General features: G+C 43.6%; 2 protein-coding genes and 1 non-coding gene across 4 annotated transcripts in view; all 3 read right to left on the minus strand.

Annotated features, from left to right (window-relative positions):
* Positions 1 to 241: 241 nt before the first annotated feature.
* KCNJ4 (potassium inwardly rectifying channel subfamily J member 4) overlaps positions 242 to 19,541 on the minus strand; it is a 29,079-nt gene continuing 9,779 nt past the window's right edge. For both annotated transcript variants that reach the window (XM_033163031.1, XM_033163030.1), the window contains exons 2-3: positions 3,377 to 3,570; positions 242 to 1,841 (exon numbers count right to left, since the gene is read on the minus strand). In XM_033163031.1, the coding sequence (XP_033018922.1) occupies positions 500 to 1,841; positions 3,377 to 3,414 (1,380 nt within the window). In that variant the 5' untranslated portion in view covers positions 3,415 to 3,570 and the 3' untranslated portion in view covers positions 242 to 499. The remainder of the gene's footprint in view (positions 1,842 to 3,376; positions 3,571 to 19,541) is intronic.
* TRNAK-CUU lies at positions 7,559 to 7,632 on the minus strand. Its single transcript has one exon. It is a non-coding gene; the product is annotated as a tRNA-Lys (tRNA).
* LOC117054319 (endosome-associated-trafficking regulator 1-like) lies at positions 8,049 to 9,541 on the minus strand. Its single transcript, XM_033163032.1, has one exon. The coding sequence runs from the start codon at positions 9,337 to 9,339 to the stop codon at positions 8,212 to 8,214; it is 1,128 nt and encodes a 375-aa protein (XP_033018923.1). The 5' UTR covers positions 9,340 to 9,541; the 3' UTR covers positions 8,049 to 8,211.

Below are 19,541 nucleotides of genomic sequence, written 5' to 3' on the forward strand. Positions count from 1 at the left end.
AACATTTTAAGTATGCAACAAATAATATACATGCAGATTATATCCCCCCACATTGTATCTTCTCCTGTCCCATGAAACACGAGATTCTCCAGTTTATCCCAGCATGGTTGACATTGCAGCTTTTTTTTTTTTTGTCCCACAGCAATCATGTCAAACACTTTAGTGATCACTGGTCCCAAAGCTGGCAGCACAACAAACTGTCTCCCATATTACACCATAGTAGCTAACGCTGTCATTTCATAGTTTTGAGCCACACAGAAAAGCTGAACTGTGGAAATGAAGTGGGGAAATGATCTCAGTTCTGTTCTGAATTCAGAATGTCTGAAAACATTGTTTTTCCTAACCCTCATAGCAAGATGCCTGAGCGTCTTTACATTCTCAGGTTTTTAAGAGTCAGTAGAAGAAGCAGTACTGAGGGGCTTTTCCAACCAAGCACTGGTACTGAAGGGAGAAGGAAATGGTGGAGAATAAGGATGGGATGGAAAGTTCAGTGTGGAGATTAGATGGCAGATTCCCTGCGGTATGAGAGGGCATCCAGAGGGATGGAGACCTGCAACCGATCAAGGTCCATGTGGCTCCCAAACTCCATCATAGGTATGACTCCTGCATCTTCCGTGGCGCTTCCTCCTAAATCTACTCCTACAGCCAAGTCATCCTCCTCCTCGTCTTCATCCTGGCTGACAAGAGCCAGCTCATTCTCATAGCAGAAGGCACTGGGGGGCGGTGGAGGTGAAGGCAAGATGGTGATCTTGCTCTCCTGCAATTCCCGAGCAGAGCAGTAAGGGGTTCCAGCCACCTCGTAGGTCTTGTGGAAGCGTGAATAGTCCACCTTGTAATGTTTCTTCTCCTCAAAGACAACAGGCTCAAAACGGTGTCCCCAGAGGATCTCGCTGGCCAGGTAGGAGCTGCGAGCCTGGGTGGTCATGGCTGTAGCCTCCACCATGCCCTCAAGGATGACAACAATCTCGAAGTCCTCCCTCTCCAACTGTTCCTTGCCCATCCCATAGAGTGGGCTTTCCTCATCGATCTCGTGAACGATAATAATGGGAGACACTAAGAAGATGCGGTCAAGGCCTATGTCATAGCCCACATTCAGGTCTCGCTGGTCCACTGGAAGGTACTCACCTTCTGCCGTCATGTAGGGCTTGATAAGCTGGGCCCGAACGTGAGCTTCCACAATATGGCTCCTCCTCAAGTTTCCCACCCGCCACATGAGGCAGAGCTTGCCGTCCCGTAGAGAGATGACAGCATGATGGCTAAAAAGGAGAGTTTGGGCCCTTTTCTTGGGGCGTGCCATCTTAGCCATGATAGTGCCTATCATGAAAGAGTCAATAACACAGCCCACAATGGATTGTACCACTACCACCATGATGGCTAGGGGGCATTCCTCAGTCACGTATCGGAAGCCATAACCGATGGTTGTCTGTGTTTCTACCGAAAAGAGGAAAGCTCCCAAGAACCCAGTGACGTGCTTGATGCAGAATTTTGTTGCTGCAGGAGAGCCGCTTCCTGCACTGGGGGCATCTAAGTCACCATGAAAGAAAGCAATGATCCAGAAGAGAAGGCCGAAAAACAGCCAGGAGACCAAGAAGGCCGCCGAGAAGATCATGAACATGTATCGCCAGCGAGTGTCCACACATGTTGTGAAAATGTCAGCCATGTAGCGCTGGGATTTGTTGCTCAGGTTGGCAAAATAGACATTGCACTGGCCGTTCTTCTTCACAAAACGGTTGCGGCGTTTCCGTCGCGGGGCGTGGCCTTTTCCGTTCCGACTGTGCCCATTGATGCTGCCAAGGGAAGAAACTTTATGTCCATCCTCTTCAGTGGAGACAATACTGTACCTTTTGAGGGGAGAAAGATCACAGTTAAAAGTGGGAGAAAGGTAACTTTGAGAAAGCATGTGTGGGGTATATGGCCCTCTAGAAGTTGTTGGTATATAATACCCATCACTCCTGACTATTGGCCCATGATGGCTGGAACTGATGGGAGATGAAGTCCACAGGTTCCTCAGCCCTGCCTTAAAAGGTCTCCACTAACACTCATGCAGAGAGGTCCATTGCCTCATTTCACTCACTGCAGGATCATTGTTTTACTGGACCTCTGGTGTATGTGTCTGTGGGCACACTGCACCAGATGTCCTGAGTAACCAAGATGAAGTGTGTGTGTGTTAGCAGTTCGGAAGGGTGAATCATTCTGACTTCAAAATACCTGCAATTAAAATGTTCTGTTCTTTGCAGTTTTAAAATATTATATTTTTGTATATGTACATATTGGGAATGAGAGGGGGAAAGCAATTAAAACAATTTTCAAAGTAGAGGGTGTAATGACTTAACCCCATATGAGATTCAGGGTTCCAGGCGTCACAGAGTACATTCAATACAGGGATTCAGAAGGTCCTCTGGATCTCATTGAGCAGATCAGAACTCAAGTCACTGCACAAAGCAGTGCTATGAAGAATATGTATCACAACAGTGCAGTGTTCAGCTGGTACTACCCAAAGCACTGAGATTTATCTGAGTGGCACTCGCATGCATACATCTTCCAACATGGACGTTCACTATACAGACAACTGGAGTGACCTCCTAGACTTGACAGGGCAGAGAAGAGGCTACATGAATATGGTTTCATAACTACATGTTAACTCTGGATTGCATAATGCCGGAAGCTTCTATTTTCTGTTCCGTTCTCGTTTGTTGATCTAATTGTGCATCTGTGACAATGTTTATACACTTCCACAGTTTAGACAATTCTGTTGCTACAGCAACAAGCGTGTCTCCCAGCATCCTGGATCTAAAACCAAAGGTGTAATTTAGAGATCAAGAGACAAAGGGTTGGCAGATACCCTGAAAGAAACTCCCTCTCTCCAAGATATGCGACCTGCCTTTGTCTCCTTATCCCTCAAAATATGTCACCCTCTCTATTTCCATTTTGCTGTAACAGGAGGAGAGTTACTCCTGCTGCTGTTGGCTGGCAAGCCTAGTTCAAAATGATCATCTGCAAGTGATTACTGCAAATCCATATTAACTAGTGAGATCGCCAGGACGCCTACCCTTATCCTAAACAGCAGCAAGAGCTCTAAACCCCCATGACAGGACTTTCTTTGGGATACTTCTTGCCATGCTTCCTGAACTGATGTCAACATTGCTGCTGGGAACAATATTAAGAGGCATCTTGGATGGTGGATCAAAGTCTAAAATGCAAGATGCTCTTGTATACAAATCAGGTTGTAGCAATGTACATGCCTTGTGTTGTTTGTGCCTTGGGTGTATCAAAGGGGGGGATTTTTTTTATAAACAGCTGTTGGGTTATATGTGTGACCAACGGGAATTTCAGATGGACACAGAACAATAAAGACTGGACAGAACAAGCCTCTCACCTGTTTACCCGGATGCTGCCCATGACTCGCTTTATCATGAGGTGCTCTTCGTTGTAGAGCTGAGAGGTTTCTGGTGTTGTGTGAGGGAGTGGGTGTTACACACAAGTGTACACACAACACAAGGTGGTGGTACCTCAGGGCTGGTGGGTAGCAGCGGTGGCAGCCATATTTGGCAGTCACTGTGGGGTGAATACCTGTTTTAGAGACAAAAGTGTGGAAGAAATGTCACAACACCTAAAAAGATTAGTCATAGCCTAGGCCAGAGTAGGTAACCTCTAGCATGTGGACCAGTCTTGGCCTGTGTGGCCATTTTGTCCATACCCTAGTCAAAGAAAGCATGGGCTTTTTTTGTTGTCTGTACCCAAATCTTTCTGCATTACAGAACTCAAGCAGGTGTATATGGCGTTCCCAGGCTGTCTCCTATCAAGGCACAGGTCAGGCGTAGACTGCTTAGCTTCCACAAGGTTGCTGCATCTTCAGACTGTACCTTAGAACTAAACAGATTTTCACAAGTGAGGCTTAAAACCACAACTGGCTCTGGAGGGCAGGAAGGTTGAGCATTTGCCAGGGTCCCCAAACTAGCAATGGACTCACTGTCCTAACAGTGCTATCCTTACTACTTTTCAGAGAGTATTCAAGAAGATCAGAGGCAGCCTAAGGGAATCCTCAGTTTGCTTGCCCCACATCTTTCAGGTTAGCCCCACCCCACGAAGGGCACTTTGTCCAAGGGCCTCAGAACCCTAGAACACAGAGTTGCTTAAAATTATTGCCTGCTTCAGTTGCTTTGAAATGCAATTATATTATTTCCTAAACTTTTGGTGATGAGGTGCCATCCAAATACTGTAACTGAGTCTTGAAGAGACCCTTGCTTCAGTTCCTTTGCAATGCAAATGCAAAGCTTATGCTGGCTGAAAACTTATTCACATTACAAATGCCTCCCTTCCCCTTTCTCTTTCACATGAAAAATAATTTTCAAACAGAAAGGCCCCCCCCCCCAAAAAAGGTGATTTAAGCTCATTGTATGATGTGTTCTATGGCTTCTAAGAATTGGGTGCAGAGTGATGCCGATGCTTCCACCATAAATTCTGAAAGTGGAGTGCAACTTGTGTGAGAGGGATCTGTGGAAACATAAGACTGGAATCCACAAGGCTTTAAATAATACAGTAGATACACTGAAAACATATTGCTTTCCTTTCCTTTGGACCACAGTAGCGAGGCAGAGAATGGGGTCTTGTCATCCGGGCAGTCCAGGACCTCCAGACACACTGCCCAGGCTTGTGTCCCAGAAGGTCACTTTGGTGCCGCTTATGCAGCAGTTTCACTTCACCCTTGGAGGCACACTCCATTGTATCTCGAGACAGACAGATGCTAACAATTGCTGAATCAGAGCAAACAGCAACCCACAGAAAACCTGAATTGCATGCCCTCCAACATTTCTCCCATGAAAATAGGGACATACCATTCTATAATGATAATTTTACTATTTATGCCCCACACTTCTTACTGGGTTGCTCCAGCCACTCTGGGCAGCTTCCAACGTATATAAAAACACAATAAAACATTAAACTTTTTTTTTTAAAAAACCTTCCCTATACAGGATTGCCTTAAGACAGCTTGGGGGGTAGGATAACTCTATACTCTTCAGCATTTCTCCAATGGAAATAGGGACATCCTAAGGAAAAGTGGGACATTCTGGGATCAAATCAGAAACCGGGACAGCTTCTCTAAATCAGGAACACCCCTGGAAAGTAGGGACACTTGGAGGGTCTGGAATTGCCTTTGTTGTGCTTTAAAGAGGAGGTTTTTGCAAGGAAAGCTCGGGGCAAAAGAAAGAGTGCTCAGACCCAGACCTTTAAAACATGGACATGTTCCTGGAAAGTGTAAAACGTAAGCCTGGATAAGCCCTGAGTTGAGATGAGATTCGTCAGTGCCGTAAGACAGCTTCTTAAAAATGAAAAAGGAGTGTATTTTTTGCACCGCACATACTAAAGCAGAGAGGGAAGTTACTGGTATCTTTTTCTCATTTGGCAACTGTCCCTTTCTGGAAGTTCAGGCTGCATCACCAACATTCCTGGAGATGAGCAAAGAAATGCCTCATTTCAGGTTGGGGTTTCCCCCCCCCCCTTTCTGAAGGAACGTTTCCTGAATTTCTAGTCTGGTGCCAAAGAGCAAAACCAATAAAACAGAAGACGTTTCCATGAAGGTGCAACAACCGACCAGAATATTCCACCCTGTTCCAATTGTTCATGAGTGATAATAACGTTTTTTCAAGGGAGACCACTCCAGCTCTCAGCACACATTTATCTGGCCGGAAGCAATCGCATTGATTTCCTATACGGTTGTGGTTCCCAGCCCTCATGATTCTGGAAATAAACTTTAAAAGGTCAATGTAATGTCTACTAAGAGCTTTCAGAGTAAAGGCTGTCTGGGAGGAGCGTCAGCTAGGAGAACTGACTAGGAGGACGGGAGGGAGAGGGGGGGCACAACTCTGGGACTTTTTTTCCAGAACAGGGCGTCATCTGCTGGAGTTCCAGAGTAATTGACAGGCACACTTTGCTCCGGCAGCTGAAAGCAGGTTATAAGAAGGCTTTCATGTTTCCCTATGGTTCTAGGGAAGTCAGAGAAGCAGAAAAACAAAGTAGAGGCTGGATACTTTACCCCCCCCCCTTTTTCTTTGATGGGGTTTCTACTTCCCATCAAGCATTTTTAAAGGTAGTGTACGATTGTTTGCTTTTCTGCTAAAGGTTGCATTTCAGCTGGCTGAAGATCCTTTGTGAAAGTTCCAGGCTGAGTTTGTTCAGTATAAATGTATTCTATGACTGACAGCTGATCCTACTAAATTGGGTATTATGTGATGGACTGCAACTCTTTGTGGCAGTGTGTGTGTGTGTGTGTCTATGTCTGTGTCCAGTGTTTCCCCCCCTTAAAAATGTTTAGAGGTACTCTCATTTTGACTCAAGAAAATCATCATTTTATAGTTCAAATCGGGCAGAAATAAATACAGCAAATGGACAAAAGTACAAAGATTCATAAAATGTTTAGGGGTATACATACCCTTGTGTACCCCTCCCAAAAAAAACAACACTGTGTCTATATGAATCAGCACAGTTGTCTGCATTTGAGGGAACTTTTCTTGAACTTCCAAATACATTTATTTAAAGTTGTTTTATGGTTTTTTAACTGATGCTTTTTTATTTTTTATTCCCTTTGTAAAGCACTTTGAGGGTTTTCTTTTTTAACAATCAAGTGGCACGTAAATTTTATGAAATAAAATAAAATAAAAAAGTTTGGGCTCTTTTTTGGAAACATCTGTTGTGCCTGAGAAAGGAGGACATCTTCACAGTGTCGTTTTCCATCTTCCTGCGCAATACCTCCTACCCATTGATATCCCTTGTTTGAGGCCTGTTCTTCAAGGGAAGGGGCCATAGCTCTGTGGCAGAGTATCTGCTTTGAATGCAGAGGGTCGCAGGTTCAATCCCTGGCATCTCCAAGTGACCTACTGCCTTCTTGTTGCTCTTTGGTTACGCTAGATTTCCTTCCTAGCCATTGATAATTCTGTCGTAATCTAGGTGGCCTGTTATAAATTAAATGAAAATGTATTTCCTGGATTGCACTAAAGCAGGCGGCATGTCCAACAGGTAGATCACGATCTACTGGTAGATCACTGGACGTCTGAAAACATGCTTCTGGTTGTATACTCTGAGCCTCAAAATAGCTAATAACCAAATTTATTGGTAAAATAGCCAAAAACCAAGCTGTCCCATGTCTAGCAGGGCAGGTAAGAACAGGTGCAAAAGAGGACAGGGGCCCTGCACCTGTTAATAGCTATGTAGCAGAGGGACTTCCCAGCAGCGACACCTGCTGAAATCCCCCCCCTTTTCTGCAACTGTTAAGGAAGTGCAGGAGCCTCCGCTTTTGCATCTCTCCACGCCTACCTAAATGTGAAGCCTCACATGTGAAAGCAGCCTCGGGCACATGGCTTTGAGCAAAATCACTGACCAGCCACTATTGTTGCTTTTGCGTTTGTTGTGTGTAAATCAGCATTTCCACCATCCTGTTTGTAATGCAAATGTAGATTCATAGAATTGTAGAATCTACACTGCAGAGCTGGAAGGATCAATTGTAGAGCTGGAAGGACCCACGAGGACCATCTAGTTCAGCCACCTGCAATGCAGGAATATTTTGTCCAATGTGGGGCTTGAACCCACGACTTTGAGATTAAGAGTCTCATGCTCTACCAACTGAGCTATCCCACAACTTGCCTTAGGTGCCATGTTTATCTGCTTTACAAAGGCTCTTTTCCCATTGCCCTACACCAGCAGGGATTAGATGTTTACATGAATAACATCACAGTGGCTCCCATCTCATCTGAAAACATCCTTAAGATTAAGGATGTTCTCAGAGCTGTGTACAAATAGCAGTCCTAGCTGGTGAGGTGGGGAGGATCTGAATTCTCCTTCCCCCCCCCCCCCAAGGCCGCTGTGCCAATCTGAATCATCTCCCCCATTCTGTGTGGCTGCTACAAGCATACAAGGGTCAATCAGGTGTTCCACATTAGCTTGGCTCAAAGCCTGAGTCTTAAAAAAAACTAAACTAAGGCCTACAGGTGTCCATGGGACCTGAACACTGTTAACTCTTACAAGTTAAGCTTTGAAACAGAGTATTCAAGTCATGAGTATATGAAATTAATTTTCCATTATGTAATAAAAGTACTTCTGGGGGAAAGAGAGAGGTCGCTTATTTGGAGCCATGGAATGCCTCAATGTTAAGAGAGCAAATTCTTTAAGCTTCAAAAGATACCACAGGAGCACTGCACTTGCAGGCAAGAGAGCTCCCTAAGTTTCTTTTATCACTTCCTCTTCAACTTCAGACATCCTGCCTACAGATTTCAGGAGATCAGCAACAAGCGTCAACGTCTCAGCTCCAAAGACGAGCTGGTGGATGGTAGCGTGTGCATGGTTGGTGACCCTGAGGAGGTTCTGCAAGGCAATGTCAACATGCTGTTTCACTGCTCCCATGTTGGTAGTCTGGCCTGATCGCAGGTTTTCGTTCTCCACTTTGTAACAGGTCAGCTCAGCCTGGAGGAAGCACATCTCCTGCTTCATCTTCTCAACATCACTCTCCGCCTTCAGGGCTCTTTGAGTCATGCACTGGAGATTTTGTTCTGCCTGTTGCACCAGAGCTTCCAGATCCTGAGCTTCTTTCTCCTCTTTATTCACCGTAGCTTGCAGCGTCCTCTCCAGGTTCCTTACCATTTGGGTCTGACTTTCTGAGAAGTTTTGGATCCTTCTGATCTTCCTCCTCAGCATGGAATTTTCCTCTCTAAGCTCTTGGTAGCTCAGCTGCGAAGGCACGTATTCCATATTTTCTATGGGTTCTTCATGGGCAACGTAGCTTTCATCTGTCTTGATATGAGAAGGGCACCCAATACACGTCTCGTTGTCACTGAACCCCCACGAAGAGAAAGCCTCCATCCCCGAAAGACTAGTTGTGTTGTAATTGTATGGATCACACTGAGCCATGCTGGCAATCCTCGACAGATGCACTTTGTCATAGGCAGATGGCGGGTATCTTTCTCTCCAGTCGTCATCGTCATCTGATAAATGATCAGAAACTGTTGCCTCCTTGTATAATGGCTCTTGAAACTCCAAGTTCAAGCCCAGTGGTTCTGGAGACAAAGACACTACTTCAAGCCCAAGGTTCTGCCTCGCCATTTTCTTTCTGTAATTTCTATTTTTCACTTCATGCTGTCTTCCCGGACCACGGTTCTTGTTTTTACCCATCCCTTTCAAAGAAAATGTGGGCGGGTCATTTGAATTTTTCATCTGATTGTCTCCAGAGCTGATGTGACCCTTGATGTGGTCTGGAGGAGGTGGTATGTGGTGATGGTAACAGGGCTGGACTTCCTCTTCTTCTTTCAGTCCTCTGGAATGTGAGCAGCCCACCAGAAGTGGACGTGGCATGTTTTGGGGGTGAGGCCCTATTGGCTTCTATAGAAGTTTCATTCTTCCAAATTAGCACCAGCCCAGGTCCTACTTCTTCTCCAGAGGATTAACCAGCCCTGTCGGCTGTAGTGCCAGTGCTGCTGGCCTCAGCACAATTTAATGGTCTACTGAAGCATCTGAGTCTTTACCTTGTATGTGTGCATCTCTTTAATAGTGGAGGAAGCAGAAGTTGCCTTGATCTATGATGTCACTAGATGACAGTACTTCATTTTGTGACTTCACAGGCTTGGGAGAGACACATAGCTAGAACAGCTTTTACAACTTTTTTTCCAGCCAGTGACGTTGAACTGTATACTATTGATGCCAGGACTTGACCCTGTCTGGAATCTTCCTAGGTTGTCATGCCATGCCCCACTTTTAATGCCAGTAACTAGATAGTAAGCTGAACAAACCAGCTATGGATGGGCAATCCTCACTAGGACCAAGGAGGACTGGGGCAGTGGAGCGGCTGCTGCATTGAAAGCCCTAAAGACTCTTGCCAGTCTTTGTTTGTTTGTTTGTTTGTTTGCTATGCTAGCTCCAGGGCTGGCACAGCTGAGGAACCCAATGGTCCCTTGTTGGAATTGCAGACCTTTGGACTCTGTAGGTCCTCCGGTGCTCTATTCCAACTCTGTTGGTAGTAGCCTCCTGCCCACCTGAGTATAGCAGATGTCTCAGCTGCAGCAGCAGCACCCCAGCAGCACTCTTCTCCTTTGGCAGGGAGGTTTGAGAGCAATGTTTGATTTATGTTTAAATCCAAGTCTGTGGCTATGAAAGAAACAATATCCTTTTGGGGGGTATTAATGCTGTGAACCCTTCCATCACAGGCTCAGGTTGTATATATGCATAAATAAGCCATACATCATAAAGACGCCACAGCCTCCACTGTGCCTCATTCCAAAAGGAAACGTAAACCCTGGGTAAGAGCATAGAACCCCTGGAATCCTGCATCACTTGGATATTGGCCTGCCATGCAATAGTATGTGAATAAGGCTAACCACATGTATTTTTGTTTTTTTGTTTTTAATGATGCTGGTGTTTTGAAATGACACTGGTTAGCATTTAAGCAGCAATGGGAGGGACAAAGGGCTGCAAGGGAGAAGCTTTGTCAGCTAACTTTGTCCGTAGTGTTCTGTATGCTAATACAGAATCTACTCCACAATGCACAACATTAAAAACCGTTATTATTCACGCTTATATCCCACCCTTCCTCTGCTGAGTTCAGAACTCAGGGTGGAATACATAGATTCTGGCTCACTTCTGCGCAGTGCTTTTTTCTGGGGGGGATGCAGGGGTACACATACCCCTAAACATTTTGCGAATCTTTGTACTTTTGTCCATTTACTGTATTTATTTTTCCCAATTTGAACTATAAAACGGTGATTTTCTTGAGTCAAAATGAGAGTACCCCTAAACATTTTTTTTTTAATAGAAAAAATGCACTGCTTCTGTGTATCCTCACACAACAACTGTGTAAAATAGATTAAGGTGTGAGAGAGGTTGGGGGGGCAGGGAGAAAGAGAGCGAGAGAAAGGAAGGAAGGAAGGAAGGTAGGAAGGAAGGAAGGTGACTTTGTAAGGAATTGCACTTTGGAAACTTCTCAGTGTAACTGTCCTTTGAGAGTACAACTGAGTTCACTGTCCTGAATTGGCTTCCTATATACAGTACATATATTATCATTTTATTAGCAAAGGGAAATTTATTTCATGCATATATAATATATTATTGGATTGGGAACTTAAAGAGGAAGAGGTAAAATCAGTAATGGTGAGATGGGCCCAGGACTTAGGTTATAACATCTTAATGGAGCAATGGGAGAGACTGTGGCAGGTGGACATTAAATTTACAGCCTGCTACAACCTAAGAGAAAATATCCTAAAAATGATGTACAGGTGGCATTTAAAAAGAGGCCAGAAATGTTCCTGTTAAGTATTTTACCAAAGAGTATTGTGTATGTATGGTTTAACAGCAGTGAGAATGCTAGTGGCAAGAAATTGGAAAAATAAAGTTGCACCAACCATAGTAGATTGGCAAAACCTAATGTTAGAATACTTGCAACTAGCCAAAACAACGGGTAAAATAAGAAGACAAATGACCCAAGAAGTACGGAAAGAATGGAGGATATTTAAAGAATATTTAAGGAATAATGGTATAAATGGAATCCTAGTGGCAGATGTAGACTGAACCCTCAAATAAGTAATTAGAAATTTAAAGATGAAAAAAATGAAATATAAATAGAAATTATAACTGTATGCTATATAAATACAATTCTACAAAATACGAGGATAATTGGAGGTACGAGAAGGTGTGTGTGTAAAGGTGGATGGTAGTTATGTATGTAAATATTTAAATTTGAAGAAGTTGATATATGTGATGTATATGTTTATTTTGTGTGTTTCTGTGTGTTTTTTAAATAATAAAGAGAGAATTTAAAAAAGGAATCATTGAGTTGGAAGGTACTTTGGTGGTCCTCTGTGTAGGATCTGGAATGCAAGACACACAATCCTGGCCTGGCTAGTCTAGCCTCTGCTTAACAACCTCCAGCAAAGGAGAGCCCACCACTTACTGAGTCAGTTTTCAAGCCCTTTTCAGGGGGAAAGCCCCACACAGAATGTGACTGAGTAGTTCCAACCTGGATTAACCTGATAACATGAAAGACTGTGACCAGTTCAGATAATCTGTGGGCAGGATTTCATTCATCCATTTTAATGTTCAGGGGGAGATGGCGAGTTACGAAACCAACCGACAGAAAATGCCAAGCCCGCAAGTTAAAACCAGGCCAGTCTCACTTTGCTCTGCCAACATGTGGCGTATGAAGGGTATAAAGAGGGGAATGCAATCAAATGTGCTTTTAAAAAAAATAAATTTATAAATAGACCAAGGAGTATATGCCAACAGTCCCCATCTGTCCTCCCAATGATTGTTAACTGATGGATTTCTTTAGGCAACCTCATCCCCTGAGGCTTAAATAGCAATTTTATGTCTCTAATTGGGTGCATTTTGGGGTAGGAAGAGAGGCGTGGTGGGTTCTCCCTCCTCCCCATAGTCCAAGGAGCAATACAAAAAAACAACAACCAAAAAAAATGACCAAAAAACCCCACCCCCAAAACAAAACAAACCGTTGGAAGTGAAACCATCTTCAGAGCGTGACTCAGAGCTATTCATAGCTCCACAAAGCCAGCTGCAGCATTGGAGACAGAAGGGATTCTGCCTGTATTATTATTTCAATTACCATCTGAATTAAAAGTTTGAGCCGTGATCAACCCACATGGTGGAGGGAAGGAAATGCAGCAAAGCCAGGGATGAACACCAAGACCTGCTGGATGACACAGCCAGCGTGAGACATAGGAAAAGGTTACATGCCCCCTGCCACCTCCAGCTTCTTTCTGTTCCCAGAAGAGCATCAGTGCTTGTCTAGGCCCTTCACGCAGACAGCTAACTAGTTCTTGTTGTTTTTCTGGAGGGCCATTTTGGTAAGCAAGTGAGTTGGGTGAGCACCTCAACCCCTATCCCTAAGATTACCTGGCCTGCAAGTTCTGTTCCCACAGAAGCTACGTTCTCTACACACCGCTTTCGCTTTTGGGAACTAGGGGGCCAGACAGCATCCCTCAGATTGCCAGATCTGGGTTAGGGGACTCAAAGTTCTTACATTTTGGTCTCTCGTGTGTTGATATAGCCAAAAAGTGGGGAAGTTACCATACGATCAAGAATCCTGTGGAAGATAAGCTGGGATATAATAATCCTGAATAAAATAGTGAGACATGAGCAGTTATGGGGTGGAGGGGTTCGTTCAGTGAGGATTTTTTTTTTTGGTGGGGGAGGTTACCATTTTTGTTGTATTAGAACAACTACAAAACAAATGAAGCGGTAATTATGGAGGTATTAACCATGACTAATGACTTAACCGATTTAACTTCCATATGTGTTTGCGTATTAGGCAACTGGAAAAGCCAAATAAGAAGACAAAGGAAATGTATCACATAAACCCCTTTTTAAAACCTTTGCTCCCGTGTTAAGTGAATGACATTCTCTATAATGGGAACATGACTCCCCATCATGAGATATGAACACAACTGCTATCTTTTGAATGGGAAGGAAGTTTAATGGAGTTCAGGATTGTGGGACTTGAAGGCCTTTTCTTTCACAATAAATGTGCAGTTAATTGTCTGTTGGGGAGGGATGCCCTTGAGAACTGGACTTGGTGGGTCAGCAGAGGATGACAGCTTTTCTCAGGCCCAGCGACCACTAGCCATTTTACCAGATCTGAGGGGGGGAAACGTAAGAGGAGCCCTGCTGGACCAGACCAGAGGCTTGTCTTGTCAGACTTCCTGTTTCCCACACAATGAGTGGCCAGATATCTCTGGGAAGGCCCCATGGAGGACATGAGGCCATACAGGTGAAACTCGAAAAATTAGAATATCATGGAAAGGTTCATTTTTTTTCAGTAATTCAACTTAAAAGGTGAAACTAATGAGATAGACTCATGACACCCAAAGCGAGATATGTCAAGCCTTTATTTGTTATAATTGTGATGATTCTGGCATACAGCTGACCAGAACCCCAAATTAACAATTTCAACTTTGGGGTTTTCATCAGCTGCCCGCCATAATCATCACAATTATAACAAGCAAAGGCTTGACATATCTCGCATTGCATGTCATGAGTCTATCTCATATATTAAACTCCAGTAGCTAATGAAAATAATTGTTTACATAATGGACTTTTCCACAATATTCTAATTTTTCGAGTTTCACCTGTAGTTCTTTTCCTGCTGCTGTTTCCCAGCAGCTGGTATTCAGAGGCATATCGCCTATCACCTTGAAGGTGGCAAACAACCATGATGATGACTAGTAGCCATTGGCAGAAAGTTGAGCTGCAATTGCTAGGCGACTGTGGGGATGCTCTCCAGAACCACTTCCAGCTCAATGGGGAGGAAGATGGCAGTGAATAAAAGAGGGAAGGAGACTGTGCTGCTGTGCATGAGGAAAGGGGAGACTGGAAGGTGACGGCCTATGGATGGCAAGCAAGGAACATGGAGTAATACTCCTCACCAGGGCTAGTGAAAACCCAAAGCTGGTTTTGTGTGTGTCATAAATATTACAGACCCACTGTGAGTGTTGTTGTTGTTGTTGTTGTGAATCTCTGATAAGTTTAAGGTTTATGAAATACAATCCACTGAGAGACAGACTGAGAAGAGCCATTGAAATTCACCTAGTGTTTCTTCCCCACTCACATCTTTCTCCTGCACCATGCATTAAAAGCAGGGCCGGTCCTATCATTAGGTAATGCAGCCACCTCAGACAGCAGATTTTGGGAGTCACGAAAGGTCAGCAAGTTGTAAGTTGTTATTGTCATGTTTTTACTGCCAGGGAGGGAGGGAGAAGTGCATGTGGGATTCTCAGCCTCAGGATATGTTCACATCAGTGGCATGAAATGCAACGAGGTCATTTCCACACACGCTGTTTCAAAGTTGCGTCTGGAGGGAGCTGTTCACATCGGAGAAGGGCAGGGATGTCTTCACCCAACGCGTTTGACCTTTTTTGATTTCCTCGTCCCTGCAGCCCCCTGAAACTCCTATATGTTAAGCTTTTCATCTGCAGTTGCACATCCATCTGTGTGTTTGTGACAGCGTGTTCACATTACTGCTTACGCCACATACAGTTTTCTAGCTGAAGTTCATTTGAGGGGTAAAAACAAATCAAACATCAGTTTGATGTGGATTGTGGCTAATGTCATGTGAATGCGACTTCAAAAATTAGCAGTGGGAATGCACTGGTTGTGGAGTAAAGCAGTAATGTGAACATACCCTCAGATGCTAAAATAACTTGGCTGGTTTCAGGTGCTCTGTATCTAGACTTGATGGAGAGGCGATGCCATTTGCTGCTCTATTCCAGGCAGAAACATGTCTTTCTTGCACCAGCCCTGACTAAATGTAATAGTCAAGGTGAATCAGGCCATGGGGCAACAAATAGTCAATTATTTAGTTTATCACTGTATTACATTTTTACCACCATGGCAGATTTTCTGCCTGAGGCACTAAGACTGGAGTCGTGAGCCCAGTTTTTGAGGGTCGTAAGCCCAACTGAATTGAATCAGACTATAGTTTTGTGATCACATGTCTTTTGCTGTTTCTGGGGCCAGTTTGCAACATAGCCATATTTCTTCAGTATGTCGCATGTGAGGAGGAGGGGGGAGAGACAGTCTACTATGTAAATGGCAGTGCAAGACAGAGGGATCATCTCGTCACCTCACAATCCTCTTACCAGTGAAACGCTCTATCTTTTGAAGAGGCACTTCACACAGAGGATTGTTTGTGTGAAATCAACATTATTTATCTGCACTGGTCTTACAAACACCTTCTGCCTGTTTATTCTACACATCAAAAAGGCAGCCACCAGGAGTACACTAGGAGGCTGCAGAGTAGTCACTCATTTATAAATAATGTATAAGTTCTTGATGGCTTACGTAAGGATATTTATTGATGACTTAGATCAGCCTGCACCAACCTGATGCCAACTATGGCTGCCCTAGCTGGCACTGATGGGAGTCGTACTCCAAAACATCTGGAGGGTGCCAGGATAGCAGATAACTTAAGCATTGGAAACCTTCTCATGACACGGGTGAGACAATTCAATAATGTGGATAGCATTAACTTGGAATGATCAGAAAATGATTTGCCACCAACTAAGCATTCTGGATAATTTGGTGAACTGAAGAGTTTTAAATTCATTGTGCTGAACAAAAACATGCAACCCACAAAGTCCCATAACCTACAATGACCCTCTCTTATTTAATATGCAGCTCTTTCTAGAACACAACACAGCAAACACTTCATTAAAAGGCAACAACATTAATATCTGCCATTAATATGTGCCATAACAACCTGCAAAAGTGCACAGATGGGCGGGGTACAAATAAATTATTATTATTATTATTATTATTATTATTATTATTATTATTATTACCTGGATATTTAAGGCAGACAGTCACAGTGGGTGTGGTGAGGGGAGACTTTGTGTTTGATCCTTGGTGAGAAGAATGCTGTCACCAGAGTATAGCCACTGGCTCCCATATTAGGAGCAGGTAGTGATAAAACCAGGATTTTGGCACCTGCTGTGTGGAAAGAAACCTAGTGCCTTGCTTTTACTGTACATGCCCTACCAATAATTATGAAAAATTGAAACTGAAATGCACACTCATCCCCTTGAGGTGCCTTAGCTCATGGTTTCTTATCACCATGCTTATCTACATAATCATCCTCACAGGGCTCTCCATTCGCACACATCCCATTCATCAATATTTCCACATCTATGCCCCACAGGGCACATACAAAAATACCTTTATATGGCAATTATAGTCTCTTTACTGTCACAATGTAAGAGCAATAAGTGTGATGTCTGCAAGGTGAGAATGCCTGCAATGTAATAAATCATCATGGGATAGCAGTAAAGGGTAATCCTCAATGGGGAGTTAGCTACTAATGGAGGGAGTGCTGAAAAGTTTAAGAGAGGGTCATCTTGGGGAAAGGGGGATATGATGTTCATATATAGCATTAAAAGTCCCTGCTAGGTTTAGCAATTAGGGCAACTCTTCATGACATGTTGATGTGCCCACATGCTTCATGCACCAAAGAAGTGAGAAAGAGATACAGTGTGTGTGTGTGTGTGTGTGTGTGTGTGTGTTAACAGGTAATGATGAGAGCGCAGACATACATCCAAGCAGTGCCTGAAGGGTGAGTTGCTTGAGCACCAAGCGCAAGACTTTATAAAGTGAATAGGGGAGCTTTATGCAACATGCTATGCAAATGTGAATAGGGGAGTTTGCAACCTTCAAACAATATCTTAACAAATCACAAAAATGGTTGGTTGTGTTGAACATGTTTTGTTTAAGAAACAGCGGCATGTGGTCGAAGAGGAGAAGACACTGTATAACTTATCCGGGGAGAAATCTATGCTCACAAAATGCTGGTAAAATTCTGCAACAATTTGCAATTATAAATGCATTATCAGAGGAAAGTATCATAGTTTCCTAGCTATAATATATCTAACACTGCTTTGACTGCTCAGAAAATGTGATGTGCCATAACAACCTGCAAAAGTGCACAGGGCTTCTATTTTAAAAAAGAAGAAATATTCTTGACTTCTGCATTACCCGATAAGACCGATGTAACCACTTGTACATGCAGCTGATTATAGGACAAGTGGACAGTGTCAGTCTTTTTAAATACACCAGTCAGACTAATTTAAATCATATTTCCTAGCTGAAAATTCAGATGGTAGGTTTAACGGTGGTGTGGCCGCCTTTATGGAGATTCTTGCCCTCAGTTTGATTATGATGGGACTATGTTGTAGAAAAGAAAGTGACGTGCCAGATAATTTGCCTCGTTCCTCAAAATAAGGTCAGCATCAGAGGTCATGACATAACCAAACTCTAAACAGCTCAATCGTTGCCAGACCCAGTTTATCTACGTACTGCTATTGATGGGGAAATATAAACAAAGAAAGCTTCTGCTATTGATCCATATGCGCGTGCGCATATATGCACATGGGTGCATGTACTTCTCAAGGGTAGGGATATTGTTGTCCTGCACATGGACAGAGACGGAGAGGAAAAAATGAGAGTGGAAAAGACAGAGAAAATGTTCTGAAGGGGTAGCAGTGCCTTAAATCTTACAAGGAAAAACAGGAAAGGCAGAACAAGTCATTTGGCAGACCTGCATTCATTCTTTCTTTTGTACCCACAGCGACTTCTTTTTCATTAGGCTTGGCAAAACACCACAGAACCCATTAACTGGACTGTAAATTTGGGGGCTAAGTACCTTCACGTGGAAAAGATTGATTGGGAGGCATTCAGTAGAAGTCACATACTGTTTCTGTTAATAACACAGCTGTCTTTATCTTTTACGTGTGCCAAAAAGTATAGAAATAGAACCACAGCTCAGGTGCACAGGGCCAGATCCTCAGCTGGTATAAAGTCATGCTCGCTTATATGCACTGATGGTCTGGTCCATGCTTTGCTTTCCCTTTTGCGGCAGCAGAAAACGACGACTTCCATTAACACCGTATGCGTTTTCTTCTGTGGAATCCGTTACTGACTACTGCGAGGAACAGGATAGTGAGCTAAAAACCTTAAAAGAAAAGACATTATGGCCTCATCCTCCACTAGCTGTGTATAAATGCTGAATTGAACACCCTTCAACTTTTATTTTTACCCAATATTTGATCTGTGCTGCGTGCACTGAAAATGTGTGGGTACCTATGTGGGTGTTACATGAAATTGTGTCAGCCTGGAAAGGAACAAATATTTTCCCTGGCAGATGCCGGTACTATATACATGGTTGAAAGCAGAAGTGGTGGTAAACCTCCCCACTTTTAAATTGCACTACTTAAAACAGTACGGGGGGGGGGGGACTATGAACACTGACACCTCGTGCGATTTCCTTCTACCTTTTCCTTGGTAAGCTGCCCACTTTCTGCATCTCAATTTTCTTTTTAGTGTGTTTGCAGCATTGCACTTTGTTCAATAAGTGCATAATTACTGTGAGAGAATAATAATAACTTGATGAAGGAGGGTAGAAGATAAGTAAATGCCACCCACACTCAGAGGGATAGCCCACATAACCCAGTGAAAGAAACTATATGTTAGAAACAGATGCAGGCGGCCAGATAGCAGTGTGTGTTATAAGATTGTACATGCAGAAATGGACAGGTGCATTGCATGTCAGGTGTGCAGTTGAACTACGTGGTAGTATCCTGAGCACCTGCCCTGCGATGGCACTATAAAAGATGTGACTGCAGCATCAGTGACTGGAACATAAGGATTCCCACCCACCTCCATTTATTTTTCCAGTTTTGGAAAAGAGTACAGGGTGGTATTCAACTAAGAGCTGACCTATTCACTAAGTAGACCTATTGCAATTAATATTCATGAATTTCAGTGGGTCTGCTCTGAGTAATACTTAGTTGAATACCACCCACAGTGCATCGTTTGTCTAAGGCAGTGTTCCGCAAACTTGGTTCTCCATTTGTTTTTAGACTACAGTTCCCATGGTCCCTGACCACTGGTTCTGCTACCTAGGGATGATGGGATTTGCAGTAAAAAATAAAATAAGATAAAGATGGCGAACCAAGTTTGGGAAACCCTGTTCTAAGGTTTCCATTCTTCCCACCACATCAAGGAAG

Source organism: Lacerta agilis, chromosome 10, assembly GCF_009819535.1.
Source record: "Lacerta agilis isolate rLacAgi1 chromosome 10, rLacAgi1.pri, whole genome shotgun sequence".
Taxonomy (NCBI): domain Eukaryota; kingdom Metazoa; phylum Chordata; class Lepidosauria; order Squamata; family Lacertidae; genus Lacerta; species Lacerta agilis.